This window comes from Kalmanozyma brasiliensis (genome assembly GCF_000497045.1).
Source record: "Kalmanozyma brasiliensis GHG001 unplaced genomic scaffold PSEUBRA_SCAF21, whole genome shotgun sequence".
NCBI lineage: Eukaryota > Fungi > Basidiomycota > Ustilaginomycetes > Ustilaginales > Kalmanozyma > Kalmanozyma brasiliensis.
Window position 1 is genome coordinate 252273 of NW_015961961.1, and position 23730 is coordinate 276002.

The following is a 23730-nucleotide window of genomic DNA, read 5'->3' on the forward strand; positions in this document are numbered from 1 at the left end:
AAGATTTCTCAAAGCGCTCTTTCTCCGCTCCGTATCCTCTCCTCCTCATTCGCTTCCCACCCTTCTCGCTGGGATCCAAGATGTCAGCCCCAGCACCCTGGACGGAGCACCGCACGCCGGAAGGCCGGCCGTACTGGTACCACACCACGGAGCGGCGTTCGGTCTGGGAGAAGCCGTCCGAGCTCAAAACCCCACGGGAGCGGGCGCTCGAGTCGACGCCTTGGAAAGAATACAAGTCGGGCGAGCGATCGTACTACGTGCACTCTGTCACGAAGCAGTCCACTTGGACACTCCCTGCTGAGCTCAAGCAGATTCTCGACACGTACCCCATCGACGGTGCCGTCTCCGCAGCAGCCTCTCCACGCGTCACAAGCAATGTTCAATCCCCCGCGCCGGCGCAGAGCCCGTACCCCACATCGCCACATGCAGCATCGACCTCGTCTCCAAACCCCACTCGAGCAGCTGCACCTCGCACAACAGCGCACACGACCATGACAGGCACCCCCGAGCTCAACTTCAAAAACGACCACGCCGGCGCCGAGGCAGCGTTCACCAACCTCCTCCGCGAAACGGGCGTCGACGTCGACTGGACCTGGGAAACCACTATGCGGAGCATCATCACCAACCCACTGTACAAGGCGCTCAAGAGCATCGCGGAGCGCAAAGCTGCGTTTCACAAGTACGTCGACGAGCTGCGACGCGAGCGGGCAGAGGAGTCGAGAAGGAGGGTGGAACAGCTCAAGCCGGGTTTCAAGCAGCTGATTCTGGGGGAGAGCAGGTTGAAGGCGTATTCGAGCTTTGATAGTGCCAAGAAGTTTCTGGGGGGTACGGCGGTGTGGAGACAGGCGAGGGGGGATGAGGAAGCAAGGGAGGTGTGGGAGACGGTCATGGCGGAGGTGCGAGAGGCGAACAAGGTGGAGGAGGAGAGAATCAGGAAGAGAAACATGGACATGCTCCTGGCGCTCCTCAAAACATTTGAAGCCGACGTATTCACCCGCTGGCGCGACGCACATCGAACCATTCTCGAGTCGCAGGAGTACACGGAGGATCCGCACCTCTCGTCCATGGATCTGGGCGACATGCTACAGGTCTTCGAAGAGCTCATGAAGACGATCGAGGCGGACTCTGATGCTGCCAAGCGTCGTCAACTGGATGCGAAACGACGCAAAGAGCGACACAACAGGGATGCGTTCAAGACGCTGCTCCGCACGCTGCAGGGACAGGGGAAGATCAAACCGCGTTCGACGTGGGGTGAGGTGTTGCCACTCATCAAGGATGATCCTGACTTCCTCCGCGTGGTGGGTCAGCCGGGGAGCACGCCGCTCGATCTGTTCTTCGACCTCGTCGACGAGCTCGATCAAGAGTTGGAACGACAGACCGCCGATGCGCTGCAGCATATCTCTGCCTCGGGCCACTCTGTGACACCCACCACCACCGAGGAGGACTTTCTTACCTGGACTACTGGGGTGGATGTCCCCGCAGACACACTCAAGCAGATCTACCACGAGCTGGTATCCTATCTTGCCGAGGAACAGGAGCGCAAAGCCACCGACGAACGCAGGAAGCTCGAACGCAAGCATCGACACAGCATCGAAGATCTGCGGTATGCGTTCAAGAAGGTCGAGCCGCCACTGGACCTCGATGCATCGTGGGAGGACGTCAAGGGGCGAGTGGAGGGGCTGGCCGAGTTCAAGGATGCCGAGAAGGAGGACGAGAGGGTGCCCAGGTGGGCATGGGATAAGTTTGTAAGAAGGCAGAAGGAGAAGGAGCGCGAGATGGAGGAGGGCAGGAAGCGCAAGGAGAGGCAGGAGTCGGCTGGTAAGGAGATCGAGACCAAGGTGAAGAGAGTCAGAAGGGACGACGAGGAGTCGGAGCCCGAGGAGGGGGAGGTGTAAGGTGCTCCGCACCTGGGCGACCATCGCTCGTGAGATGTGAGTTTCACTTTTGTAGGGCGCTTACAATGCGAACGGTGTATCGCCGCTGCCGTTCCTGTGGTCTTCTCTGTGAGTCTCTGAGGCCTGCGCGTCAAAACGTCAGTGTGAGCCTCGACTGCGGGAGAGTTGCTCAATCGCGAATGGTCATTTGCGCAACTCATGCAGATGAATGTTGAACAAGAGGGTTCGATTCGAAGAGAGCGAGCAGAACGAAAGGGAGATAGGTTATACAAAGGGGGAATCTGGGCGGGTTGCCTGCACGCTGACCTCTGTGGCCGTATGCGCGAGGCTGATGTGTGCAAGGAAGGAATGTTCCAAAGTTACAATTGATCCTCTCTGGGCCGTGCAACCTATGCCATGGGGATGCCTGCCGGGTTGTTCGCGCTGAAGATGAACAAGTTGTTGGTCGCAGCGATGGCAATCGTGTTCTCCCTGGGGTGGTAGCTGGCGTGGAGGATTTTCTTGTTAAAGTCTGGGTTGTCGAGGTTGATCTGCCCTGGCGCACCGAGGGTGCTGTTGCCGCCCTTGTTGCCCTTCTTGCCCGCGCCCGCCATGCGTTTCGCCTTGAACGCCGACTTGTCCGCCTGCAGCACCACGTCCGAGCTGTCGTCCTTGTCAAAGATGTGGAAGTAGTTGTTGTAGCTACCCGTCAGCACCTTCTTGCCGTCCGGCCCCCAGAGCGCTTCGAACTTGTCAAAGATGCAGTCGTTCTCGTAGAGGTCGCACAGCTTGGAGCGGAGGTGGTCGTGGATGGGGATCGTTTTGACCGGCTTGTTCTCCATGTTGACGTCCCAGATCTTGAGCGTGAGGTAGTCGCGCGAGAGGATGTATCGCCCGTCGCGCGAGAACTTGACGTCAGATATGCTGCTGATGATCTCGCTGAAGAAGGATTTGGTGGATGGGTCCTCTTCCTCCTCGAACTGCTTGGCATGCGCATCGCAGAGCGCCGAGTCTCGCATATCCGCCAGCTTGATCGTGCCCTTGGAACTCGAGTAGACGAACTGGTTGCAGTGGATGGGATGGAACTCGGCGGCCGTAATGACTTCTGTCAGCTCCTCCATGTTGACAGGCTTGATGTCGACAATGTTGAAGCTTTGATCGCTGATGTTGAGATTCCAGAGGTTGATGCGGAGATCGTCGGCACTGATGTAGGTCTCGCCATCCGAGTTGACCGAAATCGAGTTGATGTGGTAGGCGTGGGCGTTGGCGTAGATCTTGCGAGGAACAGCTGCAATGATGGTATCGACGGGTGTGAGACGGGGGAGACGAAGCCCGACTCCGCTTCCGGGTGCTGGCGTTGGGACGGGGAGCAAGGATGGGTGGACATCTGGATCGCGCGTTTGACCGTAGTTCATGTCGTTGTGATTGTTCTCGGCCACGAGCTTGAGCGTCTTTTCGAAGACCTTCCATAGCTTGATGGTCTTGTCGTTTGTACTGAGCAAGAAGTGAGCGGCGTTCTGTCTTCTGCACCACTTGATCTTGTTGATCTTTTCCTCGATTTCGAGCGACTTGAGATAGTCGAACTCTGGCTCGTGTGATTGGAACTCTGTGTGGAACTTGTATTCGCAGCCCTTTTTCTGTGGGAGGCGATAGAGACGCGATAAGCAAGATTTAATACGGTGACGAGGTCAGCTGGCGATTCCGGAGCATTGGGGAGGAGATGCGACGGCCTGATGGAGTACTTACGGAGTCATTGCGCTCGAAAAGGACGACGCGGCCACCTTTGTCACCTGTGGCAAGGTAGTCTCCAGTGTGATCGAACTCGACGGTCGAGATGATATCGGCTGTCGGATGGAAGGAAGCGAGCAGCGAGACGGTGAGGACGGAAAGGGAAGTCAGGATCGATTGTCAGTAGGCTGGTCAGGGCGGAGGCACGCTTCGGGGCGCCGAAGAGCTAGCGTGCGACGAGCGCTACGCCAGACGGGCAGAGCGTCTACGCTAGCCTTTGCATGCTGCCGAAGTATGCCCTTGCATGTCTCGCGAAAGCATCAGCAGTAGCGGTCGTGCGCGATTGCCTCGATGATCTGGAAGACTTACCTTCGGTGATCTCCTCGACTTCGCCCTTGTCTCCGAAGCACTGGGCGAAGCGCCAGCCTCCAGATGGGTCTCCCTCCTTCTCCATTATGTCGAGGGTCGTATGCGATGAGGTTGTGTATCAGGGTCGGAAGAGCCAATGTCCGGAGAGATGCGGAATGGAGCTGAGATGAAAAGTCCGACGCTTGATGGTGTTGGTCAAGTCACGGGTCGGACGGGAGGTGTGGTGAGAGTTGCGGGTGGAAGTAGTGAGCTGATGTATTGCTGAGGTCGAGGGCGGGTCAGTCTAAGAGTCGGAAGACGAATGCTTTGGAGGCGACCAATCGTTGTACGCGACCGCTTTGGGTGACAGAGATGAGCTACGGATATGCTGTGCAGCAGGGCGACACTGTACTGAAACCTGTAATAGCTCTCAAGCTCAACGGCGATGCTGTAGAGTGGACCGAGCTTGCGATCGTACTAGCTGATACGTAGACGTTGCTTGCCTCGCACGATAGCACGTAGGACGCGATTCCGGTTTCTAATGCGAGCCGATTTGGATTGGTGTCGTCGTGCAGCCTGTGTGCAGGTGCTCAGTCGTCCAGGCAGCGATGCTTCGCGGTTCGGTTGCCGAAGGTGCTGTGTCGCTTGTGGTCAGCGCTGTCGTGGTTGAAGATGGTCAAGACGATGGTGATGATTGTTGGATTGGTGGAGGACGATTAATTGATTGGCTGCCGCTTTTTTCGCCTGATCGGAATGAGCCACAGCCTCTGACTCTCTCTTTCTCCGCGAACGGGCTCGTGCTTAGAAGCTGTTGACTCCTGCAGCCGCCCTTTTTCGACATTTTTCATCAATTCGATGTCGCCTTGTGCAGTTGCATCGAGAAATGAGAAAAAGAAAATGCAGAGTTTTTTCCGAGCGGAGCCAAGGCCAGCATACCGCTTTCCATTCTGGGCTGTCAATCAGTCAACCACGCTATGGTTCAAGCCACACGAGTCGGGTCGACCGGCACACGACAGCCCATTTGCTAATGGCTGGACCTTCTATCACTGAGAGACATTGAACTCGTCTTCCAGCTCCTTGTTGGATGATGCACCTTTCTCGGAGCGCTGTCAGCATGGTGTCACCTGGTCCCTGCAGAACGGGCCAAGCGCACGGATCTGTCAAAGTTAGAGCTCGCACGACCAGCAAGAAAAAGGAGAAAAAACAAAGGCTCCAAAATCTGAATCTCGAAAAAGCAGGCTAGACCGCGCGCACGAGCCAGCCTCCGGTGCTCGAGTTCTTCCTCGGCTCATCGGGGAGATCTGATCAGCCGATACCGATCCCTCAGCCTGCGCATCTCGCTCATACTAGGTCCATCAGGACTGGTGATCTGATCCACCACACACGCCCACACAGGGAAGCGCAATGAGGGGGACATATGCATTGAGCGTCATCAGCTTTTCAAGCGAGGGACAGAGCGCCAGCAACAAAAACGGGCACCACCGCCGCAAACCAGCCCATCGACCTGACCGTCCCCTCCGCGCCATTGCTGTTCGATCTCGCCGGGGCGCTTGTCTGTGCTGCCGGGCTCGTGCTTGATGTCGTCGTCGTCGTGTTCTCCTCGCCACCTCCACTGGAAGCTGCAGCGGTTAGTGAGTCCGTACACGTCACATTGCTTCCCACACTAGCGTCATCCGTGAAGACCACATCCGAGCACTGGTACAGATGTCCATGGACGTTGCTGATGAATTCGACCATGAGCGTCGCGTTGGTTCCAGCCCCCGTTCCGGCCGCCGTAGCGTTGGCGTGGAAGCAAAACTCGCCCTCTCCCTTGATCGCCAGGTCTTGCCTCAGAGGAGGAGCTGCTAGGAAAGACTGCGACGAGTTGGGAAGCGAGTAGGAGATATAGATGTTTACGGTGGCCGCGTCGTGGTGGCTATCGATCGAGACGGGGCCGTTGCGGTAATACCACGGCTGACGAGGGAGGAGAGGGTTTGAGAAGCCACCGCAGAAGTTGTTGTTCTCGAGATCTTCGTCGAAGCCGCGCGTGAGGGGGTAGTCCAGCGTGAAATGGGCCAAAGTTGAAGAGGCGAGTGCCAGAACGGCGAGGGTGGTCGTCGTCAGGAACTTCATTTTGAGGGAGTTCCGAGAGTGAGGAACAGATGTCTGAAGGGATGAGTTGGTTGGACAGGGAAAAGATCGAAGCTGCGCCGCTGATCAGGGTTGGTGTCTTTTATGGAGAGTCACCCACGCTGCCCAGAACCTAGACGAAGCCCTGCTTTCCTTTCAGAGTCACACGAGGCGGACTGAGGAGCGACAACGCACGTTCACTCAACCCCTGCCGCTCCCACCGCCGGTGAACGATGGACGAGCCTGAAAACGCTCCGAGCCGTAGGGTCCTTTAACAGCAATCCGGCCCATGCAAATGAGAGAAAGCTTTATTCGAGCTGGCGGGCCGAACGCCGTCCTGCAACCCCGCTCGTGTTTCAGACGCGGTGAGAAGGAGAAGGAAAAAAAGGCTCCGAGCTCGCCCCTCTTCGGCATCCACGCCTCTTTGTCGGCGCTTCTAGCGTGTGCAGCGCCCAAACTCAAAGCCATGCTATCCTAACCTGGCAAAGAGGTTTCTATGGCACCGGAGATGCATCTTGTCGAGCAGATTGAGGGCAGTTCGAGGTCTTCTCTGGGTGATAGGTACCGGCTAGTTGCTGTCTGCGGCATGGAATAGACTCGTCAGCCACGTGGGGCGACCTCGGAGGCTTTCGCCAAAACAGTCACCATGTTAGACCTCGTTTTCTTACCAACCTGAAAATTGGTCTCGATGCCTCGTGTCGAGATCGCAATTTGTGGAGGCATGAGAGCGCAATGTGACATCACCGAAATGCTCAGCTCGATGGGGCTTGCTCGTGGCTTTATTGATACGTTGGGACCGGGACCCTGAGCTCGCTCAGCGGCAGCTTGGCAGACGAGAGCGTGCACGCCGGCGAGCTGGCATTACTAATGCGTCTCAGAGCCGGCATTGTCCTCACCTATTGATGAGCGAACCGTGTACAGCCGTGTTGAGCCGGAAGCGAGAGGGTTTGACACCTTATGACAGCAATCCCTTCAAGTGCTTGTGAGCCAAACCATCATCCCTTCTTGCTTGGCCACCATCACCTCCATCAAGCATCGCAAACATGTCTCTCCTCCGAACTCAATTTGCTTCGCTGCGCGTCGCCGCCTCGTCCGCTTCGATCGCTGGCCGTCGCACCCTCCTCACTACTGCTGTAAGTCCTTATCACACCATGCCTCCTCTCCATTCCACTGCGTACTGATTCAACCCTTGTCTCTCTTCATTGTTGGATTGGCAGGTTCGACGCACGGACGATCCCCGTGTGCTCAACAAGGACACCCACTCCGGTGCATCCGTCAAGGCGGACAAGCACTCGAAAGACCCCAAGACGCTGCAGAAGGAGACTGCCGAGTCGGCCAACCAGGGCTCTTCGTCTAGCGGCGCAAAGGATCGCCCGACTCACTCGGAGGACGCAGTGCACGGCGAGAAGCACGGCAAGTCGCCCGAACAGCTCCAGAAGGAGACCGCTAACAAGACTTAAGCCTCTGCAATCACCTCGCATACTCAATAGCCTTTGCCAATCCAACAAAGTTTCACACGACACTCAGCGCGGACACGGACGAATCTGAAAGAGATTGGGATTTCGAAGAGTGTCATATCCGTTGCGCATCCAGTCGATGAGGGAAAGGATTCTAGAAGCTCCCCACGTCGCCCAATTGCCTCGCCAACGCCGAAGCCTCGTCGTGCGCCAACAATGGTTGGCTCAGCAGAACGTTGAAGTCGTACTCGTCGAATGGCATCGCTGGTGCGCCTGCAACGGCGTTGGGCGCAAAGAACTTGGCTTGGGACGCGGGATGAATCGGCTTGAGACCCACCGTGTTTTCGAGCGGTCGTGTATTCAGGTGTGTGTCGCTCAGCGGGGTCGCGTATGGCAAAGACTGCAACTGGCGTGGCTCTTGCGCGTACATCTGCCGCCGCGTGTATGAGTCGTGAGCGGTCGACAGCGCTATGGCTTGCTGCGACTGCTGTGGCGGCGGTATGTTACTATGTCGCTCGACGGCGGGCCACTCTGCGATTGGGCTCATCGACGGTGGAGCAGCAGCGAGGCCCGACGCGTGCGGTATCCTGTGCGGACTACTATCAACGCCCGAAGAGGACAGCCGGAGTGTCGCTGGCGCGCCCATTGCATAGGCTTCAGAGGGCGTGGGCGCGCTCGATGCCGGACTGGGCTGCTGTATGACTGGATGCGGGGAGACGTGCGTTAATGGCATCCCACCAACGCTCGCTAGTGTCAGTGGCGAAGGCACACTCGGCACCGAGGGCACGGATGGGTACGATAGCCTTCGTATCGATTGTGCTGGTGCTTGCGTCGCATGCAAAGGTATTGACCGGCTATCTTGACCGACGCCGCCGACTTGTCTGTTTGGATTCGGATCATGCGAGGCGGTCGGTGAGAACTTTCTCTTCTGACCTGCGCCATTGGCATACCCGTCCACGGCCGTTGGTCTGGGCTGCGTCCTCGCGGACGAATTGACAAGCAGCGCTTTTGGCGGCTGGATCCCATGCAGCTGCGCCAGCTTGACCTGTGCATCTGTATGAGCTGTCTGCAGCCGATTCAGGCGCTTTGCGAGCGCCTGCTGCTGCTTTGCGTCGAGCTGATCAACACGCTTGCCACCGAAACCCATCATATCCATGCACTGCTGGATGACCACCAGGCTCGCGGGGCGAATGAGGCCGAGCGTGCGGCTCACGTCCAGGTCGAGCTGTGGGAGGGTCGAGATGGAGGACCGTCGTCGCTGTCGCTGTTGAGGTGGGGCTAGGGGTAGGAAAGATGAGCTCGAGGATGCGGACGAAGGGGACGCTAAAGAGAAGGGGGCTGTGCCGAGTGTGTCCTGGTGTGGGGCTGACGGTCGTCTTCCGTGTGCTGGGTGCTGCTGAGCTATTGAGTGATGTTGCTGCATCTGATGCCCATTTGCAAAGACACTCGTAGGCCCAGCGTTGGGGACGACCATCTGCGCTCTTGCACACTCGCTGGCTGCCATCCTCGCCTCTGGCATCACAGAAGCTCGACTAACAACGTAAACTCGTGCATCCTCCGCCAAGCCGCCATTCACATCCACACCCGCCTCGTCCGCCCTCGATGCAAAGATGTCCCAGAACACCACCCACCACTCGAAGAGCAGACTCTGCGGCGCATCGATGGGCACTTGGCGGCTCGGTTCGAGACCTGCTTCGCCGCTCAGAGCCTGTGCCGCTTGCGAGTAACCTCGTTTGTGCAGGTAATCGCGGAGGTAGATGTGGAGCATCTGATCGCCGTCCCATGGTCCCGGCTGTGGCGTTGGTTGGGAGCCTTTGCTGCTGTGCTGCTGCCCATATTGCTGGTCCATGGTCTGCTGAGCGTGGGAGCGCGCGATTGCCGATCTTGGGAGACTGGATAAGGTGGGCTAGTACAATCGTGTCGTGGTGTTGCGAGGGCTATATTCCTTGTTTGATGGGATGCATAAGATCGCTGAAGTGCTTCCGATAAGATGAGAACGAGGCAAGAAAGAGAGATCCGTGTGACCAGGTCACGCAAGCCGTGAAGTGCTTGCGCCCGTACTTGAGATCTCCATCGCGCGCAGAGACAGGGTGGTGGGGTTGAGAACGGAAGGAGGAGGGATGACGGAGTGGCGAGTTCCACAGAGCCGGTGGCGAGAATAGCACGAGCTTGTGGAAAGGGAAGGAGAGGGTAGCCAAAGGATCAGCAGGGTCAAAGTCGCAGCCTGTTCGCATGCACAAAGCTGCAAGCAAGCATGCGCATGCAGCTGTGCAGCTGATTGTGGTGCATCTTGGGTTCCCGAGGTCCGTCCACGCCTGCAGCCACAGTCTCAACTGAACTCAGCCAGAGCCAGAGACTCTCGTATCCGACCCCAGCTCATCGAAGCTCACTCTCACGCCCCTCAGCTGCTACGAGCTTTACTGAGCTTGCCGCGACGAGCAGCTCCGAGGTGGGAAGGACAAAGCAAACGGGTAGGCACATGATTGATCCATGTGCGCAATTTTGCCGAGATCGAATTTGTGACAGGCGGAAGACTGCGTCCCAAGGCAACGGTTGCACAAAGGGGCCAAAGCGTGGAAAGGAAGACGCGCTCGTCGATGCGTCCATCTCTCTTGCGGCAGAAGGCAAGGCTGCAGTCGGAGTGGCCGCTGCCTCACTCATGATTGCGCATGAGTGGATCACTCTGCCTGCCGGCTGGGGTCCAATTTGCGCCCCGTTCCAGCGTGGGGGCAGACAGGCAGAAACCACGAAGAGGAATCTGTGAATCAGAGTTGAGTCGGAGCCCAAATGGAGCCAAGCCAAGTCAGCCAGCCGCCTGGGAACGCCCTTTCTTCCCCTCTTGGCGCGTTCTCATTCGTTCCTTGCTCATCCGATCCCGGTCGATAGAGAATGCCAGAAAGCGCTGCAGCCGAATCCAGTTCCAAGTTCATGGCGGACGCCACAACGCTGTGGTCTCCTTGTTCTCAGCCTTTCTGTGCGTCTCAGAGCTGCTGACGTCGAGGTCATCGTTCCGAAGAATAGCGCATCCGAGGTTGCGACAGCCAGCTCGCTTGCAGTGAAAAGAATGGCGGCTAGAGGCATCCGATTCAACGCGCCTCTTTTTGCTTTTGCCGAGCGCGGGTGACCCACAATCCACGCACACGTCTCCCGAGAAATTGGCGCCTTTTCCACTGTTTCGGTCGCGCCAGACAGAACCAGAGAGGTTCGACAAAGGCTGGCTGCAGGCTCTTTCACCCTCTTTTCCGACTCCAGCCCGGGCGGCTGAATCTCGTCGGTGCGACGCCTTCAGCCATTGGCTGCGGTCTGCAGTCTGGCTCTCACTGGTCCGAACAACGAAAGCATCCGGAGCGACCAGGACAATGCACAAGAGTGAACAAGAGTTCGGCGAAAAAGCCACTTCGCGCAAAGGCATCCATTGTTGTGGGAAGGGCGAGCACGCGCTTTCTCCGTCTTCGATCGACGCCTCGTCGTTTCCGCGGAATCGGCTCATCGTCCCGGCCTCGTCGACGCGGCCCGAATCATCGTAGCCTAGTGCATCTCCAACAATCGATCGATGGCAGTCTCGACATTGCCTTCGCATCCCTGCAGCACCATCTGGATCACGCTGTCATCCACTGTCGGGAAGATCGACTTGAGCGTCTCGACACTCGCCGAGTTCTGTGCTGCTTCATCCACCTGCACCGCATTCTGAGCCTCTTGGTCCATCAGGGAGCGGTGAATCGCTTGCTCGGTCTGGGCGTGCTCGTAGGCGATCTCTTCGCGGCGACCGGCTTGCAGTCGGCCCTGTTCGTCTCCCGCTCGACGCGACGGCGTGCCTGCAAAGTTGTCGTCGAAGCCATGGCCAATGTCCTGCTGCATCTGACGGCGCTGGCGGTGCTGTTCTGCTGTTGCTGAGTTGGAAAACATTCGCGAACGATCAACGTCGTCATCATCGTCGTCGTCGGCTTCGTCGTTGTAGTAGTCTGCGTCGCGCTGGCTTTGGTCGCTGCCCCTAGAAGTTGCCATCAGATGGCGTCTGCCTGCCGCCTCGTCGTCGTACGCGACATCGTCGATGGAGTAGTCTGTCGGCCGCGGTTTGGGTCGTGAGAGGCGAGAAGGTACGTCCGGCGCTCCTCCTGCAGGACCACTCGCGTAGGGGTGAAAGCCGTCTTGCATTCGATCATCTGTCGGCGGTGTCTGGGGATCATCGCCGAGGAAAGGCATCGATCTGCGTCCGCCTTGCTGCCCAGGGTACCCCGCAGCTCTTCCTTGAGTCGCATTCTTGGGGGCGTCGAGCGAGCCAAAGAGACCGCCGAACAGCTTCGGCCTGGACGTCGATGCTGTGATGGTACTGGATCCAGGTGAGGCGGGCGGTGCCGGCGAATTCTGTCTCTCGGTGGATGCGCCACTGTCATTGTTGCTCGGCGTACGGATGCCTTCAATGCCTTCATTGATCAGCCTGCCGAGCGCACCCATGGGACGGCTGAGACCGGTTCGTGCAGCCTCGCCTGTCCGAAGGAAGAAGGCACGCGTATCATCGGCAAGCGAAGCGGCGACGGGTGTAAAGGGAAGTGGCTTAGCAGCCTCCTCACCCGGCCCAGATGGCGCCGAAACGCTTGCACCACTGACACTGCGTTGATATTTAGGGTAGCCGAAGGATGGTTGTGCTTCCTTGGGCGGTGGTGTAGTGGGTCGCGCAAGAAAGCTTGCTTCCGATGCTGCCGATCCTGATGCTGCCGCGGCGGCGGCTGATGGCTCAGGTTCGGGCAGCGAAGCCATAGCTTCCTCCACCTTCTTCTCGAACTCTTCCTGCGTGATGCTGCTGAGCGAGGTGTAGTCCATGGTCTCGATGAAGGCGATGGCACCCTGCAGACTCGACAGGTAGTAGCCCGACTCGCTCGAGAGACGATCAGGGTTGCGGAAGCGGCTGATGTACTCGACGTTCGAGATGAGATGTTCCGGGTTGGCTTTGAGCACGACAAAGATGAGCACAGGAATGAAGTTGTCGGCGCTCTCCTGCGTGGACAGGTGTCGGATCATGCCAAAGATGACTTTGCAGGCATTGAGAATGCAGATGAGCTTGTCGCGAGGTGCCTTATAGTGGTTGATCTTGAGGAGTTCCTGGATAGAAAATTCGATGAAGCCACGGGAATGGTCTCCCACCGGTACGTCGAGGTGCTCTTCGCTCAACCAGCCAAAGAGGCCGATGCGCTGCCTCAAGACCCTGTCGCGTTCCAGATCGTCCGTCTGAACCGCCCATCGTCCTTCCTTTTGCACAGCAGGCGTGAACGTATACGGGTAGAGACGGTTCATGACAAGCTTCTCCATGGCCTCCTTGGCGTTCTCGAAGTCGGTGTCGCCGAGGTTCTTCCAGATGTCGCATTCCTGCATGCGTGCGGCGATGAAGTCGAGAAAGTCAAAGATGAGTTTGACCTGGTCCTGAGTTCGGTAGGGCTTTTTGGAGAAGCCCTTGATGAAGCTGCGGACATACTCGCCAACGGGCTGGGCGCTTCTGTGCTTCATCTGCTCAAGGAAGCGGTTGAAATCGAAGGGACGCTCTTCGCTCGCCTGTGTGGTGGGCGGGGGACCATTGCCGATGCTAATGCCACCGCGGGGCGTCGCTTTGCTTTGCTCGTCAACTGCGCCCTTCTCGTTGATGGCTGCAGCGTTGTCTCTGGTCTCCGTCGACGATCCTGCCGCGTCTTGCGTCTTTGCCTCGTCCCTTATGGCTTGCTTCTCGACATCGTCAGAGCTGCTTCCGACCTCGCCCTTCGTCACAGCAGTATCTGGATTCTTGGATGGAGTCGAGACTCGCTGAGGTGTGTCGGAGGAGGTGCGCAGCGCTGGCGAGTCTCGACCAAAGGCGTGCGCAACGGCTGCTACGTCCTGCGGGCCGGCAAGCACTTCTCGACTCCGTCGCGTCTGCGATTGCGAAGCTGGCGTCGACGGTCTGTCAGGCGAAGCAATGTTCCGCGCGAACAGTGCAGGTCGAGTTTCTGGCGCTTTGTCAGGCGTTCGTGGCGGATCGTCTTTGCTGGGCAGGATCGGTGGTGGTGACGAGGCGCTCTCTTCCGGCTGGGGCGGAGACTTGAGCGGTGTGGGCTGCTCGCTGGACTGGGGTGCAACATTCGTCGGCTGATCCGTGACCTGATCGTGGCTTGCTATTGTGGCGTGGTGTGCTTGTGTCAATGCTGTGCTCTCCTCTTGCTTTGCATCGCCCAGCAAGGCAGATGTCGGAGCTTCCGATGTCGAGCCCAGTTTTGGTGGCTCAGTCTCGTCGGTGGTCCCGATCGCTTTCTCAGCGTCGTCTTGCTGAGCTGTCACATCTGTGCTGGTCTCCACCTTTCCAGCTTCAGCCTCCTCCGCGTCCCTGTCTTCGTGCTCGCCGGTCGTTTCCGCTTTTGGCTTTGTCACCGGTTCTGTGACCGTGTCCGAGCTGGTGATGTCGGTCTTTCCGCCCTCAGTTTCGGTAGGGCCGAGGTCGAGCTTGTCCACCTCATCGGCGAGAGCTGCTTCTGATTTCGACTGTGCTGATGCTGCTGAGCTTGCTCTCTCGTCAGTTGCTGCTTCGTCTCCTACTGACGGCTTATCAACATGGTCGGAAGCGACCGCCGATGCGATCCGATCTGACGTGCTGTCGGCCGCTTTGTCGGAGATGGACGAAGTGACATCCTCTCTTGACAAAGACATGGTGTTACTTCGTGCTCTCCAGCAACGGAGTCAGGATGCTTGCGTGTTGAGGGTCGTAGCGAAGGACAGATCGATGAAACATGGAAATACGGAAGTGTTGGTTTCGAGCTCGCGCCTGGTGCGTGCGTGTGTCCAAAAAAAATCACCGCACGTCCCCTGCGTGTCCAGGCCGCGTAAAAGATGCGGTTCACGGCTGCAGTCTGCAGGGCGACCATACCATACGTGCTTGCCGAACGCCATGCGCTTGCCTCTCGTCGACCATTCAAAGCGAGGGCTCGTGCTCAACGACGACAACTTCGGAGCGCGATGATGTCGCACTGGGCACAATGTCACGTAGGTTTCACTCCAGCTAGATCGACCATGACCTCCCTCTCACGTGTTCATGCGAATCGCCGCAAGCTTGACCACACAATGCGTACAATAGACTTGATTGATCTCGTAAAAGGAGGCTGTAGTGTCGACAAGAGGCCATGCGTCTACACACAACAAGCTCCAGACCCGTAGCCATGTTCAGGCAGCGTCACGACGTGGCGCTTTAGATGGTTGCCGTCGTCCGACCCGCTCGACAGGCTCGACGCGTCTTTGCCGCCATCAGGCTGGCAACAGGGCGAGGCCGTCGCACCTGTCTGACCGCCCGCCATGACTTCAGGCTCTGCAGCGTATCCATGACCCAGCTGGTCCACATCGAGGAGATGCGAAGACCCGAGCGTGTCCCATGTCGAGAAGAAGTGTCCAAAGACACCGCCGAGGACAATGGCGATGATGATGTAGCCGTTGAACGTCATTGCGATCAGCATGATGAGGTACTGTTGGGGCGAGGCGGTTGGGCAAAGAAAGGCGAGTCAGCGTTGCACCTTTGCGAGGCAAGGGTAATCAGACGAGGTTTCACACTTACAGCGCCGGTGAATTGCACCCCGTACAAGAGCGAACGCAGCAATTGCTGCCACATCTTAGGGCGGAAGCGCATCGAGTCCAAAGCGGCTTGACGGCAGCCAGATCGGCCAGCAGGGATGCCAAAGAAGATCGTGTCGAGGTGTTCCAGCTTCTGACTCAATGTCGATCTGTCCTGCGATGGCTCTGCCTCGGCCAGACGGGCCGCCATCTCGGCCTTGAGGTGCTGCGTGCGACGTCGGCTCTCCTTGCGCTGCACCATCGCTCGCTCGAGGATCCATCGATCAAACTCGCGACTCCATCTGCGAACTGTCTCGATCAGGAACACCATCAAGAAGACGCCGATGCAGGTGCCGGCGAACTGTGCTTCTGTGCGGATGTGCCACGACGAGGTGAGAACACAGGTGTTGATCGTCTGCCAGTTGCCGAGCATGTTCATCGAGCAGGCGCTCGAGGTCGAGTCCCCCATGCCTGACATGCCAGACATGCCTGACATGCTTGAATGGCCTCCGTGCGAAGTCATCTTTCAAGACGGTGAGCCTGCGGAGCTGGTTGGATTGCTGGACAGGACGTTTGGGTTGGGTCGAGTTTGATGAGCGGCTCGGAATCTTTATAGAGGATTATGCTTGGAGTGCGGCCTATTTGCAGATGGCAGTTGCAGGTTGAGTGAGATGCGGGAGTTGACTAAAGATGCCGTTGCTCTCAAGAGTCCAGAGAGAAGATGGAGCAAAAGGAGCCGAGGTGAGATGAAGCGATGCTGAGCTCGGCGGACAAGGCGGGTTGGTCTCGAGTCGGTTGAAGGTGGCAGACGAAGGGACAGATGGTAAGTCGTCGAGGTGATGTGGGTCTTGAAGGGTTGCGCCTCTTCCATGTTCACCTTCTAAGAGGCTCAAGCGGTGGGTCGTTGCAGAGAAGGCGCCGAGCGCGAACTCGACTGACTCGGAGCCTTTTTCCATCTGTCTGCAGATCCTCTCTCTCTCTCGGAGCGTTTTTTCGGAACAGACGAAAAGGGCGCGAGCCGGCCCAGCGGCACCCTACAAAACTCGCCGACTTCTGGCCAGCGCCAAGCTCAGACGCTCAAGCTCGCTGCGTTTCTGATTTGAGCCTCGACGCTCGTTAGCGCAATTCAGCCACCACCCATCGAGACGGTCTTCGCGTCGCACCCTGGAAAGGTCGATCCCGACCTCTCGGCTCGTCCGGTGCGAGTAAGTCGTAGTGTCATGTTCGTTCATGCGGTGAAGTGTACATTTGATTGAACAGCGAGCTGATGGCGTCGGATGCGCATGCTGCGGATGAGTGGGTTGCCTCTGCGGATTGGAGTGTGATCGGCGTTGGCTTGGGGTGCGTAGTCTAGTGACCGAGAGGCATCTCGAAGACGGTCAAGCTTTGATGAGGCGCATGAGTGTATGACGTTGCAGTCCGAGGTCTGGCTTGAAGCGGAACCTCCTCGAACGTCGACGGATAGCTGATAGAGCCCGAGGGTTGAGAGAGCGACTGGAAGTGATTCTGCTGCTGGTAGGCACCATCGAATTGTGGGCAAGCCTGACGAATCTGTTGCTCCTGCTGCTGGTGCTGGGCTCTTTCCGTCTGCTGCGGCAGCTGTTGCCGCTGCTGCAGATAACGTGTCTGCTGCTTCTGAGCCCATTCCTGAGTGAGATCTTGATGGCCCTTGGCAGGCGGTGAGTCGGGGGCAGGAGTGACAGACGCTGGGGCGTCTTCGCAGGCCTCTTCAGGCGCCGGAGCAAGCTTCGCCTTTTTTGCATTCGCTGGACTCGCCTTCTTCCTCGCAGGACTGGCTCTCTTCTGCCCTTTGCTGGCACTCGACGTCGCTGCGGGCTCGTTCTTGGCCTTTGCCGGGGAGGGTTTCTGAGTTTTGGATGCGAGACTGAGCATCGTCTCCATGCCAGTGCGCAGTTCCGCGTGCATGGTCTCGAGCTTGCCGTTGACCTCTTCCTGCCACGCGGCAGTTGACTCTTCGAGCGCTTTGATGCGGCCAAAGATGACCTTCCTGTCTTCTGCGGCGCGAACGCATTTCTGAGTGATCTGCACCTGCAACGGGAGGATCTGGTTCACTTGCGAGCTCATCTGCTCCTGTCGCAGTGCTGAGCTGTTGACGCTGGATGCGACTGCGCTGAGGTCTCGCTGAAGCTGAGATGTCTTGCCCTCCGACACCAGCCAAAAGCACTGGATGCTCTCCTCGATGGACTTGAGCTTCGCCAGCTCGCTGCTGTCTCGAATTTCGAAGCCTCTTCGAAAGTGGCCTCCCCTGCTCGAGGTCGAGGCGTAGGCTCCATGCCCGTTCACAGCGCTGGGCGGAGCCAGGTCGGAGCTCGAGGGTCTTGCGCTGCCGGTTGGTCGGTAGCTTGAAGGACTGCGCTGAGAAGGTACAAAGTGGCCGCTGCCAGTGTCGCAGTGCGGGGGTAAGAGCAAGCTGGAGTATGTCCCCTGAGAGCTCCAGTCGGTCGATGAACACGAATTAAAGAGATCCGAGGGATACGTCTGACTCTGAGACCGGCTGCTCGCCTGAGTGTGATCGATTCCATCGTCTGGATTTGCGACGTTCGATGCTCTGTGCACCGGCTGGTGAGAAGTCGATGAGTACGCAAGCGAGCCTGTCGTGAAGGAGGAAGATGGCAAGTCTAGCTCGACGGGCTCTTCCTTGGGCTGCTGGAAAGATTCAGAAGGATCGACTCTTTGATGCGACATGATCTGAAAGTCTTCCTGATGTGTCGCTGTCTGCATTTGAGAGCCATCCATGCCGAGCAGAGAGAAAGGGTCGGATCTAACCATCTTTCCTCGAAACCTCGCTAGCCTTGCGATGACCGAGAGTAGAAGCCGGAGTGAAGCGGAGCGACCAGCAATCTGCTCGACTGCTATAAGTAGGTCTCGCCTGTATTCGTGAGGCAAGTCAGGTTCAACCGCCGCCCCACTGAAAGAACGGGCTGCAACACTTTACGAAGGTAGGCCCCTTATCCTTATGGTCTGGAGATGCGCGATTGGAGCAGAAGAGTCCCACAGCGGAGAGAAGGAAGGTGGCCGCTGAGTTTGTCAGGAGGGCCACGCATCTCAAGCCTGCTCGAGCGGGTGATCAGCCTTTTGACATGTCTGCCGACGGTGAACGGCACCTGAGAGCGGAATGCGTGGAGTGCGTCTTGGCAAGGCCTGCCTTGAGCTTAATGCAAGGCCGAATCAAGCCGAAGACACGTCCTTTCAACGACGATTTGAGTGACGTAAAACGTTCTTCCGCCACAGAGCTGTCGGCAACATTCGAACGCATCTGATGCAGATGCATAACGACGAGTGGCCTTGCGTACGCCCCATCTGGCCCCGCACTCCTGTCCTTGTTCTCCGGCTCATGCGATGAATGTGGCCAGTCGGGTATCCGGTTGATTCCATCTGATAGCATCGATTCATGCCAGAGTGTGGGTCCGACGACATTCGGCCCTCGATCGGCATCTCGCAGGACTGCAGCTTCGTCGATGATGCGGCCTTGCAGAATCGAGCTCCGTGATGAGCCTGCGGCAGATGAAGCGCGGATGCGTGTGAGCTTGATGGACTGCATGGGGCTCGATTTGCTTTTTCAGAAAGGATTCCTGACAGACAGACCGGCGATCTATCGTGAGAGGCGTCCTGAGAAGTCAACCGTAGACGGATGGCGTGCTTTCAGGATCCGAGACTGCAGTGCTACACTGTGCATCTGGGCTGAGATGACAATAAAGCGCTCGATTAAGGTCCGGCTACTATCGGCAGCAAGGAGATGAAGGAGCAAAAGTTGTTCGACCGTGAGAACCCGGGGTCATGAACACGAAAACTGGAGGAAACATATTGATCATGGTGTCCGTCTCGTATCAGTCGGAGAGAACAGCTGGACGAGAGGAGTGGATGAGGGAAGGCTGAGTCGTAAGCTCACTTGAGGATTTGTTGCATGTCGACGAGACCCTGCGCTTAACTTGAACTTTAACAATTTCAGCCCAAAAAAAAGTGTGACTTTTGAGAGGAAGAAGCGCTCAAGCCAGCCGATCTGCCAGCCTGTCCACCTTCGAACAAATCACACAACCTTGCTCCACTTCATCTTGCTTCCCACCACCTCGTCACATCTTGCTGCTTTCGTCCACGGGCCGAGCTTCTAGGCGAAAGATCCTTCTCTGCCACGCACCGACCACACCGGCAGCTGCGCCCTGATACTGGCAAGGCTCATTTGCTGCTCTTGCTCGGCTCTGTCGGCTGTGATGATCTCGAGACCGGCTATCGTATCGTTCATTTCGCCGTTCAAACCCTCTTGAGACGCTCTCACCATGAGTGCGCCTGCATTTGGTCAAGACGCTGCGCTCTCTGCAGCCAGCTTCCTTGCGTCCATCGGCGCCGAGTCGAGCACCGCGTTCGGGTCCGATGCATCGACGTCTGCCGCAAACTCGGCACCCTCACTTCCCATTTCCGCCAAAGTCTCGCTCATTGACGCACAGATCGACTCCCTCGAAGTCCGCATAGAGCAATCCGTCTCCGCAAATGCAGACAAGCTGCGTGAACGTGCAGCGTCAAACCGCACCGTGGATCACGACCTCAACCAGCTCTGGCGATCCATCAATCAGACCAGCTCCCGCATTGTGACTGTCGGCCCGCAGCTGGCTCCACTGGCGTCCGAGTATCACAGTGCACTTGCGCAGACTTCCAAGCAGGGCCTCCTCATTTCGGTCTTGTCGGATTTGCTCACTGCAACACGCCAGCTCGAAGCGCTCGAAAAGCTGCAGCAACAGTCCGGCTGGTCTACCTTGACAGCACAGCTGCCAGAGGCTGTCAAAAGCTTGCAAGCATTCAGCTCGTCCGCTGAGCTACAAAACCTGCCGGCAGTCGCTGAGCTCCGAGCTCGCTTTGATCGCCTTCACCACCAGCCCACACAGACTACATCAAAAGCTCGGACCGCCGAAGCGACACAAAGCGCCCCGACAAGCCAAGCGCAAGCCATCTCAGAGGGTAGCACGAAGGAGCCAGAGGGAGCCACAAACTCTTCTGAGACGCAAACGCTTTCACTGGCCTCGAAAGTGCTCGAGACGGCTCGTGCAATCATCGTGTCGCGCGGGCCGGAAGAAGGCTGGAAAGAAGTTCGCATCGAGCTTGACGCTCCCGCCCCGCCACCTCCCGCCATCTCTGCTCCGATTCCTCCACCAAAAGCAGGCAACGTCGACTCAAGCAGGACATCCCTCGACACACATCCGGAGCATTTCCTCCGCGACCAGCTGATACCTGCATCTGTGTCCTTGTCGCGCAACTCGTCCTCCTCTTCATCAGCAGCGAACGCGCGGAGCAGGCACAAGCCCAAACTAGGAGCACGCGTCATTCGTCCACAAGATCAGCTGGGCAGCGGGCCCTTCAACGCCCAAGACACACCGCTCGATGCGGACGGATGGGGTCTCGACGAAGATGACGAAGAGATTGCAGATCTTTCGCCAGTAATGGGAAGTGGTGCGGCAGCCGCACCGTCTCAGGCTACTCCACATGCATCTCCAGCGACGCATAGGAGTGTGTCCGCTCTGGTCCATGATGAACGCTCTCATTCTCCCAGCAGCTCTGGCACGATGCAGAGGAGCATCAGCTCCAGCTCGTCGCAGCGAAGCGCATTTGCCGTTCAGGACGAAACACTTCACGGAACAACCTCGAAGAGCGACGAAGTGGACGCGTGGGCCCTAGGCGAAGAAGACAACGACGTCCAAGCTGATGCATGGGACCTGGACGAAGGCGATGCGAAGGACGAAATGCCATCGTCATCGAAGAAGGAGCCCGCGGTCGCTTCGAAATTCGCCCCGAAGGGCCATGCACGTCATGAGTCCTCCACCGACGCCTGGGGCTTGCGAGAAGAGGAAGATGCCGAAGAAGACGAAGATCCATGGGGGACGCAGGCACCACACCAGCAAGACATTTCGATTACGGAAGCCGTCTTCGTGCCATCGACATCACGCGGACCGCATGATGGCACTCCTGCGGCGGCAGCGAAGGCACACGAAGAAGCCACAGCAGTGCACCGCGACGCCTCCCGAGGTGAGATCAGCATCCGTCCCGCCCACTCACGAGCGATCGTGGCGGCCGCATCGACCTCGACGCCAACTCCTTCAACGCCTCAACAAGTCGAGCCAGACACTTTCGCTAAGAAGGTGGCATCGCCGCCAAAGTCGGTCGAGATGGCAACTGAACCTGCGAGCATTGGCAAAGAGGAGGTATCCGCTCCAGAGTCTGCGGAAGCCCGAGAAGCGCCGGCGCCCGCGCTGGTCGACGAAGATGTCGAAGAGGAGGCAGAAGGCGATGCATGGGGCTTCGAAGAGAGCTCGAGTGCATCGGAAGGCGATCGAGCCGAATTTACGCCAATGGCGCCTCTGCAGGAGCCAGAGGCACCAGTCAGGCCGGCTGCAGTATCGACACTAGAGTCCACCCCGCAACGTGCGTCAGCACGGACAGGAGCAGTTCAGGCTTCCCCCTCGAGCCGTTCAGCCGAAGCAACACCGAAGAAGGTTGTCACCTCGAAAGCTCGTCAATCGAAGCCAAGCGGTAGCCCACCATCGCCGACCGGCTGGGCCGACAATTTCTCGGATGACGATTCACCGAGCACTCCTGCCGGCAGTCAACGCCAACAACGGGGCAACGGGTCCTCGACACGATCGATCTCTGCGAGCTCCCGAGCACCGATAGGATCACCGGCAAGGGGATCCCCCGCACGGCGCCCAGCAAAACTTCCCGATCCGATACCCGCAGCTGTGGCAAAGGAAGAATGTACCATCAGCCGACGATCACTCGACCTCGTCGAGCTGGCGGAAGGCACACTGGATTCTGTGCTCTCGAAGCTGCAGGCTGGTCGTTCTTCCGGCGTTGAAGCTGACAATGACGATGTCGAGGCGCTGGCGGGTACCATCTTCAAGATCTTCGAAATGCACCGCGCGTTGATGCCAGTAGCTCACGGCGAGGCGCTTCGAGATGTACCCTCGCTAGCGATGCAGTTCTTCAACGATTGCGAGTACCTTGCTCGCGAGTTGTCTCGCCTTGTTGCTGACAAAGGGGATCGTATCGCAACGGCATGGACTTCCTACGAGGCCGAAGGGGCCAAGCGATGGAGCACAAAGGAGCTGGCTAAGCTAGAGCAGGAAGCAGCATCGACGAGAGGGCTAGGACAGCGATGGTTTGAAGCGCAAATGACGGCTCAAAGCAAGATTCTTCTCGATACGCTGATGGAAGCCGATGGATTTGCGCGTACCTTTGACGACCAGCGCTTCGCACGCTGCGAGCGATGCATCAAGCAGGTGGTGCAGACGCTGCAGCAGCTCGCCAAGGCGTGGCGACCCGTGCTGGTGGCATCGCGTTTCCACGCTGCCATTGGTCGGCTGGTCGACCTCGTCTTTCAAAAGGTGCTGCACGACGTGCTCGACTTGGAGGACATTGGCGAGAGCGAGTCGGAGAAGATCGCCTCACTGGTCAAGACGCTTGGCAGCTTGGAGGTCCTCTTCTCGGTCAACGGGTCGGAGCAGCAGAGCGCGGCGCCACTGTGGGTGCCAAGTTGGTTCAAGACGTCGTACCTCATCGAGATCCTTACGGGCTCATTGGTGGACATCGAGTTCCTCGCCTTTGAAGCGGGTGCTTTGGTCGACTACAGCCGCAAGGAGCTGACGGGTCTCATCAAGGCGCTGTTTGCCGATACGTCCAATAGGAGCAAGCTGCTGCGAAGGATCGAGAGCGCACCTGTTGAGGTGTTGGCTCATTGAGTCTTTTGGCAAGCAGACGTGGTCGCTCAGCGCCATCTCACCCGCAAATCCGCATCGGTGGAAGCAATGTCACGGTTTCTAATGCATACTCATCAACGACAGGATGTGCATGTGAGTTCAGCTTGGCGTGATCGACGTCAAATGCAGCCTCGAAGGGCCAAGCCCATAGGCTGAGCAATTCACACGCTTGAAGGATTGATCGTCGGCGTACTTCCGAAAGCGCGCGAGGCAGGTGTTCAGTATGAGTCTGGCGAAAGCTTGGCCTGTAGCATTATCGGACCTGGTCGCAGGATTCCCGAAGTTGCCTTCGCCTTGGCTCTCGATGCTGTCCACACGAATGCGAATATCACCCCCACAAGCCCACTAATGCAGGGTCTATGAAACTGGTGATCATGGAGAGCATGCCACAATGGGGAGTCCCTTGGACAATAAGAGACGCCAAGCAGCTTTTCCAAGACTAGCGACGCTGCAGAGCGAGATCTGGCCAAGCCTCAATTGCTTGGCAGCGCGCGGTCGGTCGTGTAAAGTGGACGGACATCTGCGGTCAGGCCCTGCAGAGCGGCGTCATTGCGCTACGCCAATTTTTTTATAAGATTTTATTGTTGTATCTTCGATAAATCTGTTTCAGAAAGACCCTTGCGTTCGGCATCGTCCTGATGATCAACCGATGCCAGAACAGGTGCAGAACACCACTTACTCCCTGTGCAGCTCTTGGATCTACCCATATGGGATCAACCCTTGACCTGGATGGCAAGAGCTTGGATAAGCCCAGAAGGATGCCAAGCGTCGATAAGAGGGCGAAATGAGAAAATGGGTGACCGATCCTTGCAAAGCAGTCGGAATAAGAAAACCCTGCAGAAGGGCGGCCTGTCAAAGTAGATGAGGCGCAGGTCCCACGGGGGGGGGGGGGGG

The 23730-nt window shown here is 57.8% G+C and overlaps 9 protein-coding genes across 9 annotated transcripts; 3 read left to right on the top strand and 6 right to left on the bottom strand.

The window, feature by feature from the left end:
- Positions 1-80: 80 nt before the first annotated feature.
- PSEUBRA_003348 (FF domain protein) lies at positions 81-1895 on the top strand (the record flags this gene model as incomplete). The annotated part of the gene is made up of 1 exon (XM_016436453.2): positions 81-1895. One exon carries the CDS (start codon positions 81-83, stop codon positions 1893-1895), a length of 1815 nt encoding a protein of 604 aa, XP_016292172.2.
- Positions 1896-2284: 389 nt separating this feature from the next.
- PSEUBRA_003349 (Protein phosphatase 2A, regulatory subunit PR55, conserved site) lies at positions 2285-4056 on the bottom strand (the record flags this gene model as incomplete). Its single annotated transcript, XM_016436467.1, has 3 exons — positions 2285-3511; positions 3621-3718; positions 3972-4056. 3 exons carry the CDS (start codon positions 4054-4056, stop codon positions 2285-2287), a joined length of 1410 nt encoding a protein of 469 aa, XP_016292173.1.
- Positions 4057-5390: 1334 nt separating this feature from the next.
- PSEUBRA_003350 (uncharacterized protein) lies at positions 5391-6062 on the bottom strand (the record flags this gene model as incomplete). Its single annotated transcript, XM_016436459.1, has 1 exon — positions 5391-6062. One exon carries the CDS (start codon positions 6060-6062, stop codon positions 5391-5393), a length of 672 nt encoding a protein of 223 aa, XP_016292174.1.
- Positions 6063-7102: 1040 nt separating this feature from the next.
- PSEUBRA_003351 (uncharacterized protein) lies at positions 7103-7519 on the top strand (the record flags this gene model as incomplete). Its single annotated transcript, XM_016436451.1, has 2 exons — positions 7103-7192; positions 7277-7519. 2 exons carry the CDS (start codon positions 7103-7105, stop codon positions 7517-7519), a joined length of 333 nt encoding a protein of 110 aa, XP_016292175.1.
- Positions 7520-7670: 151 nt separating this feature from the next.
- On the bottom strand, positions 7671-9365 carry PSEUBRA_003352 (LisH dimerization motif; the record flags this gene model as incomplete). The annotated part of the gene is made up of 1 exon (XM_059465021.1): positions 7671-9365. The coding sequence occupies one exon, from the start codon at positions 9363-9365 to the stop codon at positions 7671-7673; it is 1695 nt and encodes a 564-aa protein (XP_059320649.1).
- Positions 9366-11044: 1679 nt separating this feature from the next.
- Positions 11045-14185, bottom strand: PSEUBRA_003353 (Ubiquitin system component Cue; the record flags this gene model as incomplete). Its single annotated transcript, XM_059465022.1, has 1 exon — positions 11045-14185. One exon carries the CDS (start codon positions 14183-14185, stop codon positions 11045-11047), a length of 3141 nt encoding a protein of 1046 aa, XP_059321389.1.
- Positions 14186-14661: 476 nt separating this feature from the next.
- On the bottom strand, positions 14662-15572 carry PSEUBRA_003354 (Ctr copper transporter; the record flags this gene model as incomplete). The annotated part of the gene is made up of 2 exons (XM_016436465.2): positions 14662-14991; positions 15081-15572. The coding sequence occupies 2 exons, from the start codon at positions 15570-15572 to the stop codon at positions 14662-14664; spliced, it is 822 nt and encodes a 273-aa protein (XP_016292177.2).
- An 854-nt stretch (positions 15573-16426) lies between these two features.
- Positions 16427-17161, bottom strand: PSEUBRA_003355 (uncharacterized protein; the record flags this gene model as incomplete). The annotated part of the gene is made up of 1 exon (XM_059465023.1): positions 16427-17161. One exon carries the CDS (start codon positions 17159-17161, stop codon positions 16427-16429), a length of 735 nt encoding a protein of 244 aa, XP_059321390.1.
- Positions 17162-19371: 2210 nt separating this feature from the next.
- Positions 19372-22818, top strand: PSEUBRA_003356 (RZZ complex, subunit Zw10; the record flags this gene model as incomplete). The annotated part of the gene is made up of 1 exon (XM_059465024.1): positions 19372-22818. The coding sequence occupies one exon, from the start codon at positions 19372-19374 to the stop codon at positions 22816-22818; it is 3447 nt and encodes a 1148-aa protein (XP_059320650.1).
- Between the last annotated feature and the right edge of the window lie 912 nt (positions 22819-23730).